Source organism: Phodopus roborovskii, unplaced genomic scaffold, assembly GCF_943737965.1.
Source record: "Phodopus roborovskii unplaced genomic scaffold, PHOROB, whole genome shotgun sequence".
Taxonomy (NCBI): Eukaryota; Metazoa; Chordata; class Mammalia; order Rodentia; family Cricetidae; genus Phodopus; species Phodopus roborovskii.
In genome coordinates, this window is record NW_026125264.1 from 2,571,902 (window position 1) to 2,594,732 (window position 22,831).

At 46.8% G+C, this 22,831-nt stretch overlaps 1 protein-coding gene across 1 annotated transcript in view; it reads right to left on the reverse strand.

Moving 5' to 3' along the window:
- Hck (HCK proto-oncogene, Src family tyrosine kinase) overlaps window positions 1-21,946 on the reverse strand; it is a 43,181-nt gene extending 21,235 nt beyond the window's left edge. The window contains exons 1-6 of the mRNA XM_051193326.1: window positions 21,754-21,946; window positions 6,828-6,945; window positions 2,796-2,838; window positions 1,991-2,090; window positions 1,167-1,265; window positions 32-135 (exon numbers count right to left, since the gene is read on the reverse strand). Of these exons, the coding sequence (XP_051049283.1) occupies window positions 32-135; window positions 1,167-1,265; window positions 1,991-2,090; window positions 2,796-2,838; window positions 6,828-6,944 (463 nt within the window). The 5' untranslated portion in view covers window position 6,945; window positions 21,754-21,946. The remainder of the gene's footprint in view (window positions 1-31; window positions 136-1,166; window positions 1,266-1,990; window positions 2,091-2,795; window positions 2,839-6,827; window positions 6,946-21,753) is intronic.
- Window positions 21,947-22,831: the final 885 nt, after the last annotated feature.

Sequence of the window (22,831 nt, forward strand, 5' to 3'; positions counted from 1 at the left end):
GGCACAGGAAGGCAGGAAGAGATGGTATCACCTTTGGTGGTCTCACTGTCCCTGATCATGAAGGAGCCTAGCACGTTGCCAGGAGCCAGGAGGTGGCGCTCTGCATCCTTCCTGCTGATACCCTTGAAGAACCACCTGCCAGGAATGAATAAGGTCAGTGTGAGCCTCAGGATGGGCCCATCTGTCCTGCTCAAATGATGCGCAGGCCATACCCAGCAGAGAGCACCCAGAGGTGAGGGTCCAAGCACCTGACTTCAGGTAGCATCAATTTTTTTTCATACTTTTTGGGGTGGGTTGGTGGGAAACAACTCTTTCTTTTCTTTCTTTCCTTCCTTCCTTCCTCCCTCCCTCCTTCCCTCTCTCTCTTTCTCCTGCTATGCTGGGTACTAATGGAAAAGTTCCTATTGTAGCAGCTGAAAGCAGTTCTTCCCTCACTGGGATAAGGAGTAGTTCATGTACCAACATGGGTAAGAGAGTCTTGGAAAGATGTCAGCGTGCCTCACCCTGCCGGGTGACTTTCATTCTATCCTCTGTTTCTTCAGTTATCAACAATGGAGAAGGATAGCTAACATTTATCATTTTTCCCCCTTCTGAGGCAGGGTCTCACTATGTAGCTCAGGCTGTCCTGGAAGTCACTATGTAGACCAGGCTGGCCTCAAACTCACAGAGATCGGCTTGTCCCTGCCTCCTGAGTCCCAACTCAACAAGAGACCTAACTCTATGCATTTTTTACTTTTACTATTCTTATTTGGGGAAACAACAGGACAAATAGCTTGTCTGTGGTCACACAACTTGGAAGTGGAAAGGACAGGATTAGAACCTAGACAGTCTAACTCCAGAGCCCAGAGCACATACGCAAAAAGGGGGCAGATAGTGTGTATGTAGACACAAAACAAAACAAATAAACAAACAAAAACAAAAAAACCAAAGTCCCCTTTTGTCAGTGGGATATTTCCAGAAGGAAGTAGAAACAGGCTTCTTGGGAGCCATTTTGGACAGTGTTAGGACAGGCTTCTGTGACCTGAAGCATAGGAAAGAAGCAGCTGAGCAAGAGCCCCAGGAAGAGAGTGCCGGACAGGAGAGAGTATGCTCAAAGGTGCTGAGGTGGGCACAGGCTAGTTTGTCTCAGGCTGCCTTCTGGAAGACCTTGGGGATGGAACACTTACTCCTCTGTCTCCAAAGAGTTAACACGAGCCACGTAGTTGCTTGGGATGTAGCCTTCTTTCCGGGTAACCAGGGATCGTGCCCGCCACCATTCCCCAGACCTAAGGGAAAGAATGGTCAGTGGGCCTCCACTTGTAGCCTCCACTTTGGTCTAGAAAGCTCCCCCTCCCCACACCCAGGAAGCCAGGAGGGTGAGGTGCAGAGTAGTCATCATGTGTCCAGGACTAGGGTAGGGGAACTGATAGTCTCCACAGGAGTCTGGGGTCAAGTCTGTCCCCAAGGCACAGACCACATCCTGGATCTTTGGATTCCTTTTCCTTCCTGGACTTTTATCTTTGACTGGATTACCCAGACTCAATCCAGGACCTATGTCCAGGGAGTGCTCACATTGATTAGTTCATTTGGGGCCCAGAGGCTAAAGTTGTGGGCTCAGATTCTGACTGTGGAAGGCCTGGTCCCATTCAGGGATCTCAGTACAATCTGAACTATTGTAGCAGCCCTGATGGTGAAAGCTGTGATGACCACAGGTGGGAAACCCAGAGACCCCAGGATGTCTGAATGCAAAGCTTTTTGAAGGGATCAGGCCTACAGGGACACCTGGAGCCCAGGCACAGGAGCCTTAGGAAGGTTTGCAGAGAGCCTGCTGTCACTGCTTCTGTTACCCAAGATGTAGCAAACCTTCCTCCTCTATAGTATGCAGTCAGAGTCTCATCTGTCATTTACTCCCAGAATGAGACAGGCTCTACGGTTCTTTAATGATGCAAAACAGGGATGTAACTAAGCCCTACAGGTGGGTGTGTCTTAGGGGGACCAGGCTAGAACTCACTCCTCCAGGACCACCATCTGATCTCCCTTCTGGAAGCTGAGGTCTTCACGGTGAATGGCTTCGTAGTCATATAGTGCAACCACAACGATGTCCTCAGAGCCTGCCAGGAAGGAAGATGCCAGCATGGGACCCCATGCCAGCCCCCAGAACCCCACTCTGGGCTCACTGCTTTGTCTCATAGGGCAACCGAGCAGCCCCCAGTGCTGGGGGGGGTGGTACTGGTTAAAACCTGCAGGACTCTGTCCACATCACAAGAGCCCAGGCAAGGAACTCAGGGGTAATTCAGAGGATATTCAAGGATGGTGTGCTAGTTAGTTTTCATCAACTTTACACCTGGGAAAAGGGAACTTCAAATAAAGAATTGCCTAAATCAGATTGACCTGGGGACAACTCTGTGGGGCATTTTTTTTTTTCTCGATTGATGATTGATGATTGATGTGGGAGGGTCCAGCCCACTATGGGCTGTGTTTCTCTTGAACAGCTGGTTTTGGATTGTGTAATAAAGCAGGTTGAGCAAGCCAGCAAGCACTGTTCCTCAGTGATGTCTGCTTCAGCTCCTATTTCCAGCTTCCTGCTGAGTTCCTGCTCTGCCTTCCCTCTGTGACAGGATTTGTAAGATGAAATAAACCCTTTCCTCCCACAAAGTGTTTTTGGTTATAGTGTTTTATCACAGCATCACAAAAAAAACCAAACAAACAAAGCCAAATTAATACAGATGGTTTAAACTTTTTCCTACTAGCTACAACTCAGACCCTAAGCTAATAGATGGTACATAATGCCACAACCCCGGCTTCCAAATACTCACCCTCCACAAACCCTGGGGGCATGCTGTTGCTGTTGCTTGGCCTCTGCAGGAAGAAACAGGAGAAGGACATGGATCTAAAGTGTAAGGAACCTATGTTGAAAGGATACCTAAGGATATCTTGCTCTGGCCCTGGGTTCTGATAGGAGACGATTGCTACAAGCATAAGTATAATTACATGATGTAGTAAGGGGCAGGGCTTACTCAAGGATGAAGATCTCTTAGCTTGTGACCTGGGCTCTTGCCTTGAAATACTGAGAAAGTATGGACTGATCCTTCCACAGAATGAGAGAGCTGGTCCAGATCAATGTTTTTAGAGATGTCTTAAGGTACCGTGGGTACCAGGTTTCTCATGGACAGACTCCATCATGCATGTGGAGCAATCTGAGTGTTCAGTCAGCCAAAGGGGCTTGGCCACCAGGACCATGGGGCTCTAAGCATCACTTAGAGGACTTCACAGGCATTGCTGGGTGAAAACAGCTACTTCAGCTGTTGTGGTTTGAAAGAAAATGGCCCCAAAGGGAGTGACACTATTAGGAGGTATGGCCTTGTTGGAATATGTGTGGTATTGTTGGAGGAAATGTGTTACCATGGAGAGAGGCTTTGAGATCTCATATGTGCTCAAGTCATGCCCAGCATCTTAGATCACTTCCTGTTGCCTGCAAGTCAAGATGTAGGACACTCAGCTACTTCTCCAGCACCATATCTGCCTGCATACCACCATGTTGCACCATGATGATAATGGACTAAATCTCTGAAAATGTAAGGCACCCCCCCAATGAAATGTTTTTCCTTTATAAGAGTTGTCGTGGTCATGGTATCTCTTCATAGTAATAGAAATTCTAAAGACATCTGTTGAACACTACATTATTGAAGCTGGGCATGGTGGTGTGCACACATGTAATGCCAGCGCTGGGAGACAAGCAGAACTGTTGTGAGTACCAAGTAGCCTGGACTACAGAGTGAGACTCCGTCTTCAAAAGCAGGCATATAAACAAACAAATCATTAAATATTTATATCAAACACTCATACATATTTCCCGTGGACACATACTTTGTAGAGGGTTGATAAATGCATGGGAAAGGGTTTTTTTTAGTGTCCATATCAAACTGTTAATGACTGATACATTAGGGAATGCGTCACTTGCAGAGCTCTGTAATTCATGATTGTATCTTCAATAAGAGTGTGTCTCCTGTCACACATGCCATTACATAGTGGTTTGAGGAAGCATTGAAGGATACTTGATTCTTGTTTGTTTTGAAAGATTCTCAAAGGATCTGAGATGTTCTTAAGGAAGATGCCTGGGTCGTCCAGGGTTTCTCAAACGTATTTGGCCTGGGAATACCCTCTCTGAGAAACATTCTCTTAACTTACTCCATCTCTGGGCCAGCACCAAGAAAGAGGGAGCAACTTGAGCTGACAACTGCACCCTTTCATCTGCTCTTAGGAAGGACAACCCAAAGCTGTCCTTCGAACCAGGGTTTTCCAAGTGAGGAAAAGACCCATGGATGGCTAAGGGTAACAGTTTGTAACCAAATCAGGATGTCACCAGCGAGAGATGTTTGTGTTACCACAGGCTGTGTTAGCAGAGGTCAAGTGCAAAGAGAAGAAAGGCGACCACTGAATTATCCTCCCCTTCCCAGGAATAGTCTTATTCTGAGCCTCACTTGGGAAAGGACACATAGGACTCACATCCCAAAAAAAGAGGGCTCAGAAGGACTGAACCTGGGTAAGGTTTTGCCTTCACAGTGGGCTGTCACAGGGTGGAGGGACATTACATATTTGGGGCAGGCTTGGGATAAAGTTGGAGGGATTATATGTAACTGACCTCCTTTCAGAGAGGAAGAACTTTTTGTTTTCTTTTTAAGACAGAGGTTCTCTGTGTAGCTCTGGCTGTCCTGGAACTCAGAGATCCGATTGCGTCTACCTGCAGAGTGCTGGGATGAAAGGTGTGTGCCATCACCACCTGGCCGATGAAGAACTTAAAATGTTATCGTGTGTATTCTGTGAGTGCATGTGTGAGAATGTGGGTGTCCTGTCATGGTGTGAGTATGGATGTCTGCAGTCACCTCTGTGAAGTCACTTCCCTTCCACCTTTGTGTTTCTGCTGGGGCTTGAACTCAGGCTGTCAAGCTTGCATTGCAAGTGCCTTCATCCCAGACCCACCTCCCTGACTTCTAAAGGACTAGCAGATGTGGGGCGCATTCCCCTGTGGGAAACACTGAGTAGTGGGTTCCCCTCTCCACTACCAAATGATGGAAGGACCAAAGGGCCACAAAGCAGATAGAGCTCCAGGTTTGGAGTTGAAAGACCCCAGACTTGATGGCTTCTCAGATGCTTATCTCCTCACCCCACCACTCAACTTTGAACCTTAGTCACCCCGACAGCAAGCAGCAGCCTCCCCCTTCCCAGGCCCAGGTGAAGATTCTCAGGGACACAACTGCTTCTTGTACCCAGAACAGAGTGTGTGTCTAGAGGACAGCAATCACACCTGCTATGCTGCTGTGACTCCAGCCATGACCTTAGCTCCCATCATCCCTGCTGTCAAGCTCTGAGATTCATGAGCCCATGGGAACCACCACAGTGGCTGTGTGGGACCAGCCACCTGCTGTGCTTGTCAACACTGTTACCCTAGCGCCACCTCAACCACAGCACCCTGTGTGAGTGTTCGCTTCTGCCTCAGCAACTCTTGACTTCACGCTCTTGTTGACCATGTGGTCTTTGTTAGGTCATTCTTCCTCAGGAGCCATGCATTTGCTCTGTTTTGTTGGAGCAAGACCTCTCATTAGCGTTCTCTGATTAGGTTAGGCTGTCTGGCTAGCAAGCCTCAGGAATCTGCATGCGGCCGCCTCCTCGGTGCTGGGGTTATAAGCGTGTATCATTGTATCTGGCTTCGTTTCTTTCTTTTTCTTTTTTTAAAAGACGGGTTCTAGAGATGGAGCTTGGGCTCTTGTGTGGAAAGCACTGTATCGGCTGGACTGTGTGCTGCTTCCTGTATTATACTTTCACTTTTTTGACTGTCCTCACTGTTGCCCCTGCAGCCACTGTGGTGGTCTGCAAAGGCTCCTGTGTTTGAACACTTGGTCCCCGACTGATGGCACTGTTTGGGAGGCTGAGGAGTGTGGCCTTGCTGGAAGAGGCGTGGCACATGGGGTCGTTTTGAGAGTTAAAAGACTCATACCATTCTTGTTCCTTCTCTATGGCTCAAGTTGTAAATGCTCAGCTGTTGCTCCAGCCACCATGCTGGCTGCCTGCTGTCTCTGCTCCAGCATCTTGGATTCTCGTCCTCTAGAACCATCAGCCCAAATAAACCCCTTCTTCTATAAGTCACCTTGGTCATGGTGTTTAATCACAGTAATAGAAAAGTAACTAATATAGCCACTATTGCTTGCTGTCTTTTGTTTGCATGTGTGTGATGTACATTTATGCATGTTCTCATGTGTGTAGACGTACATCTATGTACAGGTATGTGTGTACATGGGTGCACACATGTATGGAGCCCCTGAAGTTGATGTCTTCCTTCCTTCCTTTTCACATTATATATTGAGGGAGGGTGTCTGACTGGCTAGTCTACCTAGTCAGTTTACTCTGGAGAGCCTGTGTCTCTGCCTAGGAGAACTGGGATTATAGACACTGCTGGAGATCCAGAGTGTGGTCTTCACAAGTAAGCAACAGTATTTTATCCACTGATCCATCCATTAGCCTCTACTACAACTGGCACTCTCCTTGCTGGGATTGCTATTATACCCTTGTCAGGCAGATGGGCAGCCATGTTACTACTGTTGTCATGGGTCTGCTTACACTGCTGTAGAGAGGACCCAGGCTTAAGGCACATACTCAAGTTGAGGGGCAAAGACCTGGGCCAGGCCCTGGTTGCCATGGAAGAGGCAGTTTTCATGCCTAGAGAAGCATCCTGGAGGTGGCTCATGGGTACCATCTCACCCTAAGTTCACATCACTAGGCCAGGTTGAGAAAGGGTTCAAAGGACTTATGGCAAATGCTGGGCAACTCAGTCCCTGGTGTGCTCTACTCACCAGCTTGCTGGAGGACGTGGGATCCGGCACATACACAGGACCCTTCTGATTGGCACTTGTCTCTGTTTTCAAGGCCTTGTTTCCATCTCGAAGGAACCTGGACTTCACGCATCCCATCCTGTAGCCAAAAGAAGGGACAACAGGAGTCTTCAAATCCTCACCCTGCCTGCCAGCCTGGAGTAAAACTGCTTGGGCCTTCAGCTTCTCCCTGGTCTGTCTGCCCTGCTGGTTGGCCAGAGCCCACATGGTGTTCTAGTCCTGGGCTCCAAGGACCAGCAGAATGGGGAGTCTGTTAAGGAAAACGCACACCGGAGCTGTGGAGCAGCGTGGGGATGTGAGTGGTGGGTAGTGTTGGCCTGGGGTTAGGAAGCTGGCCTGATCCCTGGCGCCTGCACACCCCCGCACCTCACTGTCATTCGCACCCCTACTCCAGAGCACCGAAAGGATGGGGGAACCTATGGCAATGGGGGACGCTCAGCACAGCCTCTGGGTGGCACCCCATCACCCCGAAGAGCTTGATGTGAGATAAAACTACACTGCCACCATGTGTTAAGTCCCAGCAATGAAGATGTATAACATAGCTCCAATAATCCAGAAAAAATACCCGGGCACCATACCCCTTGTATTTGGATTAGCTTATAACTCCATCCTTCCTCTGTCTCATCCCTTCTTCCTTCCCTTCCTCCTCCTTCTGGTAGATTTATCTGGTCATTCCTTCCTTCATTTGTTCATTCAAGTTATACTCTTTTTTTTTTTTTTTTTTTTTTTTTAAAGACACGTTCTCCTATTTCTAGGACCCTGTGTATGCTGGGTAAGCAATCTTCCAACTGAGTCCCATTCCCTGCCCAACATTCATGTTATTTTTCTAACCCATGAATAAGACAGGCCAGTTCATGTCCTATAGAGATCAATTGTAGATGAAAAGGAGATAAGGTAACAAAGTAGCAAACAGGTACCCAATATGACAAATTTAGTGGCAAGTGAGAAGAAGGCATTGGCACAGATGCAGTGGGGGTAAGTAGGCAGGGCTCTGGAGGCAGGGCAGCGGCGACCGCCTTCCTGGGGTGAAGTTAGCCCAGGTTTCTGAGCAGCTCAACTGACTCTCTGAAGGCAGCAGAAACAGGAGGCGCAAAGGCCCTGAGGCCAGGATGTGTTTGGAGAGGTGGAACTCTCCAAGCAGGAAAGGTATGTGGCAAGGCCGCCACATCTCACAGGCCAGCGAGGAATTAGACTTTAAGGAGGGTGGGAACTGTGGAGACTTTGGGGTTCAATTTCTGCTTTTCACTTTACTCTTATTTTCCAGACTGGCTACCACCCAAACACACTGTATCTCACCAGATTGAAGAAGCTAAGAAGGGTGGGAAAATTCAGATACTTAAAGTTGTTAAAGCCAGCCTGGGTTACGTGAGACCCTGTCTCAAAACAAACAATTTAAATCTCAAACAAGAGCAAAACAACCAGCATGATGTCTTCTTTTTGCCAATATTTGTCTATCCTGGGAGTGGGGTCTGGGAGGTGGGGGAGGTGGGGGGGTGGGAAGGTGGGGAGTGGGGGTGGGGTGGGGGGTAGGGGGGTGTCCTCTGTTTTTTCTCTTTCTTTCCCCCTTCCTTTCCTGGTGCTATTGATGGAACCCAGGACATTGTGAATATCGAGCAAGAACCTGACCCCTGAGCTGTGCCCTCAGCCTGGATGTGGACTCTGTCCCACGGGTGGGGGTGTCTAAGGGAGCTGACAGAAGTGAAAGTTCTGGGCACAGTGAGCCCCACAGAAACCTCAGCCCTAATATTTCTATTTATGAACAAATGTGCCACCAAATGGGGGTGTGTGTGGTGGGAGGTGTGACTTAGTGGTATAGCACTTGCTAGGCATAGGGCTGCCTTGGGTTCAAGCCCTATCCCCTTCCAGATAACAAACAAGCGGCTAGGAGGCAAGGGGAGCCTGCAGTCCTTTGGCCAGGAGCTTCAGCCACCTCACACAGCAGGAACTTTCGAAACAGGAAATTCCCATCAGTGTGGAGCAGGTGTGCATGTGCCACGGCATGTGTGTAGGGGCTTCAGGGGACAGCCTTGGAAGCTGGCCCTCCTCTCCACCGTGTTTTGAGACAGGGTCCTGTAAAGGAGTATTCCTGGAATGGAGCCTTGTCTACAGAGGCTGATTAACAGATTAGATCCCTGGTGATGTACAGAGGCTGCAGGTCAAATAGCCATTCCTTGACCACCTCTAGCACCCTGTGGCTAACAGATTAAGAAAACCTTTTGGAATGTATTGATTTAACAAAACCCCATCTTCCACCAATGGAAGCAATCCAACAGCTTCTGAAGCCTATAGTGGAGATTTTCCTGCTTTGCCATAACCACCTAACTCATGTTCCCAATGATGCATTTCAAATGTGTCTTGAGTCATAATTCTCTTCGTTTTGTTATTATAAAAACTTCATGAGCCAAGGGGTGGTGGTGGCACATGCCTTTAATTCCATTACTTGGGAGGCAGAGGCAGGCAGATATCTGAGTTTTGAGTTTGAAGCCACCCTGGTCTACAGAGTGAGTTCCAGGACAGCTAGGGCTATTACACAGAGAAACCCTGTCTCAAAAAACCAACCAACCAAACAAACAAATCAAACAACCTTCATGAGACTACTCCATGCTGGGACAAGGAGTTTGGGGTAAACTGATCTGCATTCCTGACTATGCTCCATAATAAACTAATTCCTTACAAAAGGGATGTCCATAGCCCTGTGTTCTCTGGTGTATCTGCCAGGCTGGCTAGCCTGAGAGCTTCTCATTCTCCTGCCTCCACTTCCCATAAGGATACATGGGGACCCAAACTCAAGTTGTCAGGCTTGCTGGTGAGCATTTTACATCTTCCAGTGACTGACCACCTGCTCAGAGCACCTCGCTCTTTAGAGTGAAGTGTCAGGATATGGCTTTTGCTCCATGGATCAAGTTGAGAAGTGAAACATGAACACACAGAATGACATTTCAAAGCCACATACACATGGAGAAGCCGCCGTTAGAGACAGTGGTAGATTGGTTATGGCCTGGAGTGGGATGTGGGGAGTTTTGCTGAATGGAGGCATCTTTGGTTTTAGAAGACACCATTCCGTATATGTATTTCATTTTCTTTACCCATTTAGCTGCTGATAGACCTGTAGTGATCCCATTTCCTGGCTACTGTGACTAGTGCAGCAATAAACAAGGATGTGCAATTGTGTTGACTCCCAACCCTTTGGGGATATACCAGAAGTGGCCCACTGGGTCATATATGGTAGCTCTGTTCTGAGTGTTTTTGAGGAACCTTCACATTGATCTCCACAGTGACTACACTAGCTTATGCTCCCATCAGCAGTGACAGGGGCTCTTTCCTTACACCCTCACCAGCATTTGTCACTGTCTTTTCGTTTCGTTTGTTGACACAGGCTCTCATCATCTCAGACTAGCCTAAGACTCACGTCAATCCTCCTACCTCAGCCCCATTTGTTTTCTTGATGATAGTTTTCATTCTGACTGGGTGAGATAGAATCTCAGTGTAGTTTTAATTTGCATTTCCCTGTTGGCTAAAGATGTTGAAGAATTTTTTTTCAAATGCTATTGGCTATTGTATTTCTTTCTTAGAGAACCACCTATTCAGTTCATATCCCACTTACAGTTTTGGGCTCTTGACATTTAGCTTTGGCAGTGTTTGATATTATAGTTATTAATCACTTTTCTAGCTTACAGCTGGAAAATAACTTTTTCGGTTCTGTAGACTTCAGAGCAATTTCCCACAAGCCCTTTACAGAGAGTCCTTGCCCATGCCTCTCTCTTGAAGTGCATTGCCTATGCTTTCCCTGGCAGTTTCACATGAGGGTTCATTTTGAGTTGATGTTTGTACAGAGTGAGATATGTGAATCTAGTTCCAGTCTCTTACATATGCACACTCAGTTTATAAACTGAATTTCTACACTAACCATCGTGTCTTGAACTAAGAAACTTCTCTGATGAGATCTGAGAGTAGCACTAATCTATGGGTAGTTTGGTACTATGTCCTTTAGCAAAATAATAGTAGTATGTTCCCCCTTGGAGCCTATGCACTCCCCCAACTGTGGGTTCTTGGACAGATTTACAAAAATCTGGGCATGCATTTCCTTCTGCAGAACAGGCTTTCGATCCGATCATAATGTTCTTGTTTCTCCCCTACCAATTATACCATTATTGCTCCCATGGCTAGAAATTGTCTCCTAGACCCAGCAAAACAAATGTCAAATTTTCTCACTCACATGTGGGTTCTAGCTCTGAATTTTTAGATTTGAAATGCCTGTAGAATCCAGAAAACTAGAAAGGGGTAATTGATGGGATGAGGGGAAAGAAAAATGTTTTTCCTAATTCTGTGAATAAGACCATTGGGATTTTAATGATTATGTTTAAACTGTATATTGCTTTCAGTATCAGTCATTTTTACAATATTGAGTCTGCAAATCCATGAGAATGGAAGGCCTCTCCATCTTCTAATGTCTTCTTCAGTGTTTTGAAGGTTTTTACTATCAAGATCTTTTACTTCTTTGGTTAGATTTATCCCTGGGTACTTTTTTTAAGTTGTTGTCAATAAGATTCTTTTTACTGATTTAGTTTTCCATAAGTTCATTATTCAGATATAGAAAAGCTACTGATTTTTAATGTTGACGTTTTATCATGCTAGAATAATTTATCTAGAAGTGTTTGTTAGGGCTAAGAGTTTTTTTTTTTTTTTTTTTTTTTTTTTTGTTTTTTTTTTTGGTGAATTCTATAGAGGGTTTTATGTGTAGGATCATAAGCCAGACATGGCAGCTTACATCTATAAACACAGTACTTGAGAGATAGAGGTAGGAGGCATGCCATGAATTGGAGGCTAATCTAAGCTACACAGAGAGTTCAAGGCCATCCTGACACTACAGAGAGACCCTGTTTCACAAAATGCACAAACCAAACCAAATCAAAATAAACAACAAACAAACAAACCCAAGAGTACAGGATTATGTAACCTGAAAATAGGGATGATTTGACTTCTTCCTTTTCTATTTGTATTCCCTTTTTCTTTTCTTATTACTCTGACTAAGACTTCAAGCACTGTATTGAATAAGAGTGGATAGAATAAACACCCTTATTTTATTCCTGATTTGGAATGAAATTCTTTCAGTTTTCCCTTACTTAATATCATGCTGGCTGTCAACCTGAGGATAAAGCCTTTATTATGCTGAGTACTATTCCTTCTATCCTTAGTTTCCTCAGGGCTATTTATCACAAAGAGATGTTGAACTTCATTAAAGATATTTTCTGAATCTATTGAGATGATTATGTGAGTTCTGTCCCTAAGTCTATCTATGTGTTAATCGCACATCAATAGAGTTATATTACATTTACTGATTTGTGAATGTTGAGCCATGCTTGTATCTCTGGGGTTAAACCAATCTGGCTGTAGTGTACGGTTTGTTAAGTGTGTTGAATTTGGTTTGCAATATTGCGATTTCTTTTTTGCAATCATGTTTGTCAGGAACATGGCTGTGTGTGTCTTGTTTTGCATCAGGATAAAGCTAGTTTGGGTGAGATTAGTCTTCTTCTCTTTCTATTTTATGGAACAGTTTAAGGAAACAGTAAAATCTGAGACTCCCAGTGTCGTGGAGTGAAGGGAGTTTGGGTCCTGAGGTTTTGCCACAGACTGACTGTGAGACTGGACAAGTCGCCCTCCCTATCTGATTTTTGTTTTCTTTTTTGTAATTAGGAGGCACTCGATTCTCAGACTTGATTTGGAGTCTGCTGAGACAAAGCCGTGACAAACTTCAAAACCTCTCCAAATGAACATTTCTTGTCTATTTTTTTTTTTTTTTTTGCATAACAGAACATTTAATTCTCATCGACCATCAGAACCTGTGATCGTATTGGCCACTTACACCAGTGGCTTCCCTGGCTTCCACTACATCATTTTCCTTGCCAGACTCCATTCATTTTCAGTCTGAAGAATCACCTCTTCTACTTTACCACCCTGAAGCAAGGTCTCTAATATTTTAACATCTGGTTCTGCCTTGACCATAACCAGCTTCTCACTGGTGATCTGTTCTGTGTATTTTCTATAGGCAGCATGTTTAGGGAACTGTTTCGTAATATCATTAGCATCTTGTGTGGAGTGTCACACACAGCTGATCCCACCAGTCCGGTAGTTTCTTCAACAACCCAACCATGACAGCACCCTTCTAATGTGGTTCTTAAAAGACACTGAGAGCAGAAGTAGCCCTCAGCCAGACACTGACTCAGAACTATTGACTGTGTCTAGGACAATCCTCAGTCCCCCGACCCTACTCTTAAGACATCTCAGTTCTGTAGGTGCTCCATGGGAGAGAAAGAAAAAGGCCAGCTATCCTGGTTGGCCATTTCCCAGTGCTGTCTTGCTGACTGCAGGCTTTCTTAGACCTCAAGCCAAGGAGGGGACTGGGACTGCTTGAGCATCCTTGGGTTAGGCATGGGATTCTGAAAGTATTTATTCTCTAGTCCTGCCTTTGCCAAAAGCTCACCATGTAACCCAAGGCAAGCCTCCATTTCTCAGAAGTGAGATGTTTTCTGAGGGAGATAGCTGTAGTTTCTTCCTATGTGGTGTCTGTTTGCCCCTGTTAGCAGAAGCTCCCCAGTTTTCTTCTGTGGACCCCTCCTTCTGTCTCAGTTCATGGACAGAGGTAGCCTTGGCTTCACTCTCCCACATCTTGTGTAGGGTAGGTCTGCAACCAAGTTGGACCAATCAGAGCTATAGCTACAGAAGCCAAGCTGGGTGTGTCTCAGTTCTGACCAAGGAGCATCAGTCTGTGGCCTCTCTCTGGGAAAGATGTTTTCTTAAGTAGCCAGAAAAAGCCATGAAATAGAGACATCCAGATTTCCAAACTCAAGTGCAGCCTGGCCTGAAGTTGGAGTCTTGTGGACTTTCCAATAATCTCCTCTGCTGCTTGGGGATAATTTAAATTATATTTTTTGCTCCTTAATAGCATGCGTAGAGTTCTGCCCAGAACATAGAAGATTCTTAGGAGGGGGTTGAAATTCACACTCAAGAGTAAATGGCTGATTAGCCAAAACTTCTCTTAGCAGGCTTTGGTATAAGAGAAATTAAACTACTAGGTCCACAGACAGTGGGGACGGGGGAATATGGATTGCGTTGAGCTGGTGCCATGAAGCCATAGCTAACCTAGTAAGTGCCTGGCACATGACAGGTCCACCATCTGGGTTTGAGGAAAGAGTACATTGTGTTCTCCTTTCGATAGTCCTTACCATACATAGCTGTAAGCCAGCAGCCCAGAATTACAAACCCATTCTTCAGATTGGAAAATGAAGGCTCAGAGAAGAAATTCCTGTGGCAAAGAGCAGTGGCAAGGAGAATGATTTCTCCTTCCTGTTGCTTCCCTTGGGGTCAGCAACAGAGGCTACTGGACAAGGTGTGGGGGAGCGAGGAACCCAAAAAGGAAGCTCAGAGAGGCTGCAGCTACTATAGGGCCTGTGGCTTACGACTGCCTGCCGGCTTAGAGGAACTGTCTGTTCTTGGAACAGCTCAGCCATGGGGCTGGGGCATCTTTCTAACCAGAAGTTCCTTGCTAAGGCACTTTTTGGGGTGCAGAGTCCCCCTAGGCACCCTGGCCACATTCTGGGAGAACCATCTTTATTCTATGTGACTTGTCTATAGTGGACATTTGGGGGTCACTCCTCACACACCTTCTTTTGGAGACTTTGCTTCCTTTGGCCAAACTGTGAGTTCAGTGCATACAGGAAGAGACTTGCAGGTGCAGCCTTTCCTTCTCAGGTGGAGTGAAATCTCAAGAGAGGATTCACAGTGGGCCCTGGGTCTCCTGAAAGTTAAGGACCCCACTACCCAGAGGAAGATGCTGGCTTCTGCTCCCAAGTGTGACCCAGCTAAAAAGTTGGTATGAGATGCTTGAACCCCAGTGGCTGGTTCAACTCTCAATCAAATTCTTAGGACTTCACCCTTAGGCTACTGGTCAGCTCCAAAGATCTGTAGCATCTGTGAACTTTCCTGGGATGTGTTTAATCTCATATTAGCTGTCTTGAGGCCAGCAGTTTGAGAAGTACAGGGTGAAATCACTTGGGTGAGAATCTTCATTCTTTTAGAAATACAAGAGTTCTTTAAAACATAGCTGAAGAGATGACTCTTCTCTTGGGCAGAAGTGCTTGGTATGCAAGCACAGGACCTGGGTTCAAATCCCTAGCACCAGGGTGTGGCAGCACATATTTGCAAACCCCGGTGTTTTGGGAGACAAGAGCTAGGAGGATCTCTGGGGCATTCTGGCCACCAGCTTAGCTTCAGGTTCTGTGAGAAACCCTACCTCAAGGGAATAAGGAGGAGAATGTGGAAAAAAGAAAACACAGCCAACATAGCAAATTCCTGAGGACATCAGCCTCTTCAGTACCCAGGTTCCTTAGCAGTTACAAAGGTGTCTGGGTAGGGAGAGCTCTCTAGTTTGTTCATTTTTCCTTGACAAAACCAGGTGCTCCTTGGCCGAGGCTGATTGTCCCTTTTAGACAGGCCATGGTCGCCAGCTTGGCAACAGACAACTTTTCACTCTCATCTGCTGTGTTGTTCCCAACTCAGAAACCCAACCGTGTCTCAAAGATGCACTCCTCAAAGCCATGGTCTGGGGATGTAGCTCAGCTGTAGAGTGTTCAGCTAGCGTTCGTACACAGAGCCCTGGGTTCCATTCCCAGCACCACATAAGCCAAGGGTTGCTGCATGTACCCCGGACCTCAGCATTTAGTAGGTAGAAGCAGAAGAATCAAAAGCCCTCCTTGGAAGAAGGAAAGAAGGAAGGGAAGAAAAGAAGGGGGAGAGAGATAGAGACAGAGACAGAGAGAGCTAGGGTGGGGCTCAGTAGTTAAAGCAAGAGGATTGGCGTTTGATAACCAGAACCTTCATAAATGTTGGGTGTGCATGGCAGCCTGTGTGTAATTCCAGCCTCAGAAGCTGGAACAGGGAATCTGTAGTACAAACTGGGTAAGGAGACTAGCTATATTGGCAAAGTCTGGGTTTGACTGAGGGACTCTGCCTCAATGAATAAAGTAGATAGCAATCAAAGAAGATTCCTGACATCAACCTGCAGCCTACACACACACACACACACACACACACACACACACACACACACACACACACCCCAAAGGAAAAGCCACAAGAATACATTTTCACATCTTCCAGTTGATAGCTCTCTAGGCCCTGGTTTCCTTTATGTTTTGGAGGGTATTCTTTTAAGGATTAATTCCCATCACTTTTAATTTTGTATTACCTACATGTGGGTATGCGCACATGAAAACATATGCCTGTGCAGACCATAGACGATGAAGCCCCTGGAGTTATAGCCTGATGAGGGTGTGGGGAACTGAACTTGGGTCCTCTAGAAGACCAGTAAATCCTCCTAATCACTGAGCCATTTCTCCAGTCTCTAGGAGGGTGTAGATTCAGAACACTTTATTTGGATATATAATTGTATAAAGCAGTTGGTTTCATGGTGACATTTCATACATGTATATAATGTACTTTCATCCTACGGAATGTACATGCTTGATTTGAAAAACATCTCTTGGGACTGGTGAGGTGGCTCAGAATCAAAGGCACATCCTGTCAAGTCTCACGACCTGAGTTTGATCCCTGGGACCCACATGTTGGAAGGACCGAACCGAGTCTCACAAGTTGTCCTCTGGTTCCCCCCATGCACACCCACATGTGTGTATGTAGACACACGCAGATAAATAAATGTAGTGGAATTTCTGTTACCCTCTAATGAGATACTGGCACACACTCGTTGAAAGTTTAAACTTCACAAGTGAACCTGAGGCCCCTTTAGGCTACTCTTCTCCGCCTCTCCCCTCCCCCCGTGGCTCCCTTCTCTCCTTGACCTGGGTAACCTCTGCTAACATCTGGCCTTGGTCTTATTAACCATTGTGTATTGTATGTGCAAGCAGGTGTTATACATGCCCTGTCCCTGACCCTCAGCACTGAACCTTTCTGGAACGTTCTGGCTGGACCTCCAACTGCTGGCTAGCACCTCTGTGCCATAGAAGTTTCTCTGTGACTACAGGTGCCTGCTCTGTCTGAGCTTCACAAGCCAACACGCCAACAAACTGTCACACCCACAGGAGCAGCCTTCAACCAAGGACTGGCAGGCAGGAGGCCAACATTCCAGGCCTCTCACCTTGGAACCAGCCTTGTGTTGCATCCAGATAGCCTGTGGGATAGGGCTCTGAGGGCCACAGCGAGAACTGCTGGGTTGCTCCCTCTTTCCTTCTCTTGCCTACTCCTCTATCAAGGGTTCTGGAATCAACTCCCAAGTAAATTATTTGCAAGAGAAACTTGGTCTAGGGTCTGCTTCTGGAGAAAACACACATTAAGGCCTTTATACCCATTGAAATCATTAATATGTTTGTGCGTGTGTGCGCGCGTGTGCGTGTGCACGTGTGTGTGTGTGTGTGTGTGTGTTTGTGCATGCGTGTGAGTGAGTGTTTTGTGAGCATGGTATCCTTCTTGTGCACACTTTCCAGCGAAGTAGACTAAGTCTGAGAGAAGGGGCTAGCACGGTGAGCCACAGCTTGTATGAGACAGGCCCTCAAGCAGGCCTTCAAACCCAGGCTTATCTGTGGTTCATCTCTCCATTTCACCAGGACCCAAGCACTTCAGGGAGGTGTTGAGAGCTCAGTTGGTGCATCACAGAAAAAAATGGGCATGCAAATCCTAAGAGAACACCAACCAGGGGACACAGAGTTATGCTGACTTGCAGGATGTGTGGCCACAGCCACAGGCCAAGAGCAAGGACACATTTTAAATCCAAAAAAAGATTTCTTCTCTATCATCACCTGCACTTCTAGAAGTTCACTCCACTCCCCAGCCTATAGAGACAGGGTGGGGACCAAAGCTTGTTTTGAGGAATAGAGGCTGAGGGAAATTGGCTGTGTAACTTCGGGAACATTATTTATCCTCTCTAGGCTGTCCTATGAAGAGAAGGAGGTGGCAGTGGCTCCTACCACACTACGGGTAGAGCTACTGTGACTGGGCCCCCAAACTAAGAGCCAAAATAAACCAGCCGCTGGAAAGGTAGCCGTATGTCAATTTAAAATGTTGAAAAATTATGGGCAGGAGAGATTGCCCAACAGTTAACATCCAAGGTCAGTTCTATGAACCTACATGGCAGCTAAGAAAAATCTGTAACTCACTTCTAGGTGATTCAATGCTCTCTTCTAGCCTTTGTTGGCACCAGGCACACACATGCAGGGAAACACTTGCACACATTAAAATTGCAAAACCTTGTATTAGTCTAGAAAGGTTAAAAATAATTTGCCCCAAATTGCAATATTATACAGTCATTTCAAAATTCAAGGAGATCTTAATGAATGGGAAAGTGTTAATAATGTAATGCTAAACATTTAAGTAGGACAAAAATGGCACACACAAGATCAAGCATGAGAATTGTCATGTTAAATAAAAGTTATGTAGAAGAAATTTGCACTAACAAAATTCATGTTCCCAGTTCTTGCAAATGTGCTATGCACCAGGCAACTGAAGCTTGTCACAGCAGAGAGCATGTGGCCTGGTAAACTGTGAGCTGAGAGGTCCACAGAGCTGACTCTTTTTCTCCCCCTAAACTCCATAAGCAACCTTTCACGACTCTATATTCTTCTCATTAAAAAGGTTCAGGTGATACTGCCACCTAGAGAGCTATATAGTCCCTTAGTGTTTTCCTAAAGAAACACTTGCACACATAACCAGGGCCACACACACAGGATGGTCCCAGCAATATTATTTGTTGTAGTAACACTGGCGGCAACTTGAATATCTGTCAGTGGGTGAGTAGGAAAAAAGAGGAACAGTGGTCACCAGCCAGGATGACTACACTACAGCAACCAGGAATGAATTAGACCTCGAGTCCTATCCTTGGTGGATCCCAATTTGGTGATAGGTAGGAGAAAACAAGTTGCAGAAGAACCTCATAGTTAGATAGGTACTCATGTAGAGTAGTTCCAATACACTGCTGGGCAGAGGGTTAGCTTTGCAGTTTTAAGCCCAGAGTGAAACACAAACTGAAACTATCATGTGGGGAAACTCCAGAAACAAGCAGCCCTAAGTTTTAGGTTTGCATGCCCTTCTGAGCAGAGTGATGAAATCATACAGTATACCCTGTCCTCCCCAAGAAGGAACCACCCTGTAATCCAGTGGATTCATGCTGTATGCACTGCCTACTTTATAGTTTCTGTGCTTGTGTTTAAGCTACGCTTATTGTTTAAAACACACCCCAGGCACAGGAGTAGTGATGCTGTCAATTCAGAATTCAAAAAAAAAAAAAAAAAAGCTTTCATATATATACAAAAGGTATACATGAAGCTTAGCATTGTCCACAGTTCAGGCATCTGCTGGGATCTTGGAATGCACCCCCCCCCCTTGTTGAGCAAAGTAAATAGCTATAGGTTGCTTTGTTTTGTTACAGACAAGATGTCATAGCCAGCTCTTGCTATAAAACCAAAGATGACCTTGAATTCCTGCTCCTCCTGTCTCTTCTCCTAAGTTCTGGGATTGCAGGTGTGCACACTACACTTAGCTCTGCTATAATCTTTACAGCATGGAAGACATGTTTGCGTTTGTAGAGGCAGACAGGAAGGATTGGATTTTGACACTGGGGTCTCCTATAGAAGGAGAAAGAAGATTGAGAGGAATCCCAGGTAGGGGATTTTGATTTTACCCATTAGGCTTAGCCATTTTATTTTATAAAAGTCTGAGGCAAACATGCCCACACACTGCCATTAGTTAATTCTGGGTGGCATGTTCCTGGGACACCAGGATATATATTCCTTCAAACAGCACCCCTCCTCCTCCAGAAAAGGAGAGTGGCAGGTGGGAAGATCACTAGATAGTAACTGTTTTTGTGAGGTCTCTCTGGCTCAGTGCTAGGCTTGGCCAGCATTCTCAAAGTGGGGTTCCTGGGCAGCATCAGCAGTCCTGAGATCAAAAAAAAACCTCAGTATCTTGCCCCAGACTTTCCTCTGAGGGTTGCCCTAGCAATGCTTCCTGGTGCTGCTGGTATGAGACTTTCAGGGATGGATGGGAAAAATGGAAAATACACTTAATAGTCAGTGCTCCAAGGGCTTTTCCTCCAGTTCTCTCTCTCTCTCTCTCTCTCTCTCTCTCTGAGACTCTGTGTGTGTGTGTGTGTGTGTGTGTGTGTGTGTGTGTGCTAGTGCCCACAAGGCCAAAAGAAGGCATTGGATTCCCTGGAGCTGGAGTTACAGGCAGCCATGAGGCATTTGTTGGACTGTTGTGAGAACTCAAAACTCAACTAGAATTCTCTGAAAGAGCAGTGAGGGCCCCCAACTGCATAGCCATTCCCCTCTTTCTGTCAGTTCTTAGTTTTGTCTTCAGTAGTGAGGGAGCCTTCCCAACCCTAAATCTGAAACATTTTGAGCCCTGACAGGATGATCCAAGCAGAAAAGTTTACACCTGATCTGAAGCTATGAGTTAAAGTAAAAATGTAGGTGCTATTAAAAATAAGGCATTAGGGCTGGAGAGATGGCTCAGCTGTTAAAGGCTAGGCTCACAACCAAAAATAAGTCATTAGTTGTCTCTGGGCTATGAATGTACAATGTAAAAATCATGGGCTGGGGACATAGCCCAGTTGGTAAAGCAAGTGTCTTGTAAACAGGGGGAACTGAGTTATACCTCCCAGAATCCATGAAAAAAACAAAACAAAAAGCAGCTGGGAATTGTGCTGTGCTAATCCGAGTATTGTAGAGGTGGAAAGAGAGAGGACTCACTGGCCGGCCAGCCCCACCTACCCAGCAAGCCCTAGGCCAATGAGAGACACTGTCTCCAAAACCAAAGAGGACTTTGCTCAAAGAACAATACAGAGGCTGTCCACTGGCCACACACACACACCAAACTGTACACATACACAGAAGTATGTGTAACACACACACATTTCCTTTTCAGACTTAGGTTCCATCCCCCAGATGCCTCACCGTGTGCACTTAATATCCAAAATTCGGCCTCAATCTGAAATTCTAAACACCTCCAATTCTAAGCAGTTTGAACGGGACATTCACCCTATCTTACAACCCATCTTTCAACTATGCAAGCAGAGGCACAGAAAAGCCAAACTCCCAGCTCACTGTCACTCAGCCTTGCTTCCCTGCCTGGACCCCTCAGCTTCAACGGGAGATTTAAAATAGCCCATTTTACAGAGGAGGAAGCTGGAATTCAGACAGCCGCCCGTGACGGCCTAGGGTCTCACAAGCAGGAGGTTGTGGTACATTATGGCCCTTGTGTAAGAGGTTCTGGAGTTTGATGTAGACCTGCTAGGGGTCATCCAGGAGGGCAGGGGAAGAGGTTGAAGAGGGGACTCAGACTTAGTGTTGCAGCCCGGTCTGGGTGTGGCAGGCATTGGCATGTCTTGGCCCAGCTGCTCCTTTAGCTCTGCCCACTGCCTACCCTGCGTGACCTACCACCCACCCACCCCCACTGGGAACTGAACGGGCATTTCCCCTCCTGCTTCTTCTTCTTCTTCTTCTTCTCTCTCTCTCTCTCTCTCTCTCTCTCTCTCTCTCTCTCTCTCTCTCTCTCTCTCTGTGTGTGTGTGTGTGTGTGTGTGTGTGCGCGCACGCGCGCGCAGAAGGGGAACCTGGACAGTCAGAGAAGCGTTAGCTCAGCGTTGTCATTCCCCTGCCTGAGCTTCCTCTATCTAGGGCTATCCCATGGTCGCCTTGGGCAGCGTCAATTCGCTTCACTTGGCCACCTGCTTACCCTCCACCAGCTGTCGACGGCGCATCCCACCACCAATACTTGGGACTGTCCCTTCTCTCCTCGCCGCTTCTGCAGCCGTCCAGGATCCCAACTCCCTGGTGCCCAAGGTCCACGGTTTCTCGGGGTCCCATCCCAACCCTTCACTCACCTGGGCGCCCGCTCCTCTCCTCGCGGGCAGCCCGGATCCTCGCAGCTCGAACGACCCCCCAGCTCCGCGGTCCCTGGCAGCCCAGGAGTCGCAAGACTGGAGCAAATGGCGAAGACTTGCAGGCTGCGGAGGCTGCGACGGCGCTCCGAGGGGGTCGAAGGCGCTGGCCCCAGCAACTCTGCTTCCCTCCCACCCGTCTGAGAGCCACCGCGGAGTGCTGGAAACCGCGACCCCGTGGCTTTCACTGGCCACCTAGGAGCCTTAGCCGCGCCCTAGGCGATGTAAATCCCGCCCCCAAATGACCAGACTCCTCCTCCTAAGATCCTTACCCTACTCGGTCCTTCTGTCCCCAGTTTTTAATCCACCTCCAAAGATTTTCAACATTTCCTTGCTAACTCTGTCCTCAAGGGGCCCTAACCAGTCCCTAAAGGACTCACTCAGACCCCAAGCTTTGCCCCATTCTCCAAAGATTCCCAGTCCCCTCCCCTCGCCGCCCCCCAAATAATGAATTTAAACTCTGCCTGACGGTCTGAACCGGTACAAAGGATTCTAAACCATACCCTAGGGATCCAGACTCCCACCCAAGAGACCCAATACCCAAAGACTCCTGCGCCCCCCCCAAGGCTTTTGTTATTTTATATTGATTGATTGATTGGTTGGTTGGTTACGTGTAAGTGCACTCGTGCTTCAGCGAGGTGTGGAGGTTAGGAGGACAGGGTCTCTCCTTCTACTCTGAATTCCCGGTATTGAATTCAGGTCGCCAGGTTTGGTGGCAAGCGCCTTTACCAGCTAACTCCCAGCCCCCCCCACCCCGCAAGGATTTTTAATCTCACTTTCTGCTCTGCCCCTAAGGTTTCTAACCCACCCAAGTGAAGGGTCCTTACCCCTGTTCTCTAGATTTTTAATCTAACCTTCTGAAAGGATTTTAATATCGAGTGTGTGTGTGTGTATGTGTGTGTGTTATAGAAGATGGAATCCAAGGCCTTGTTTCAGATAGTCTGTACTACACCACCAACCATCTCCTGGATTCTAATCCCATAGGTCCCAAATCTCGAATCCTGCACTTGAACTACCAAGC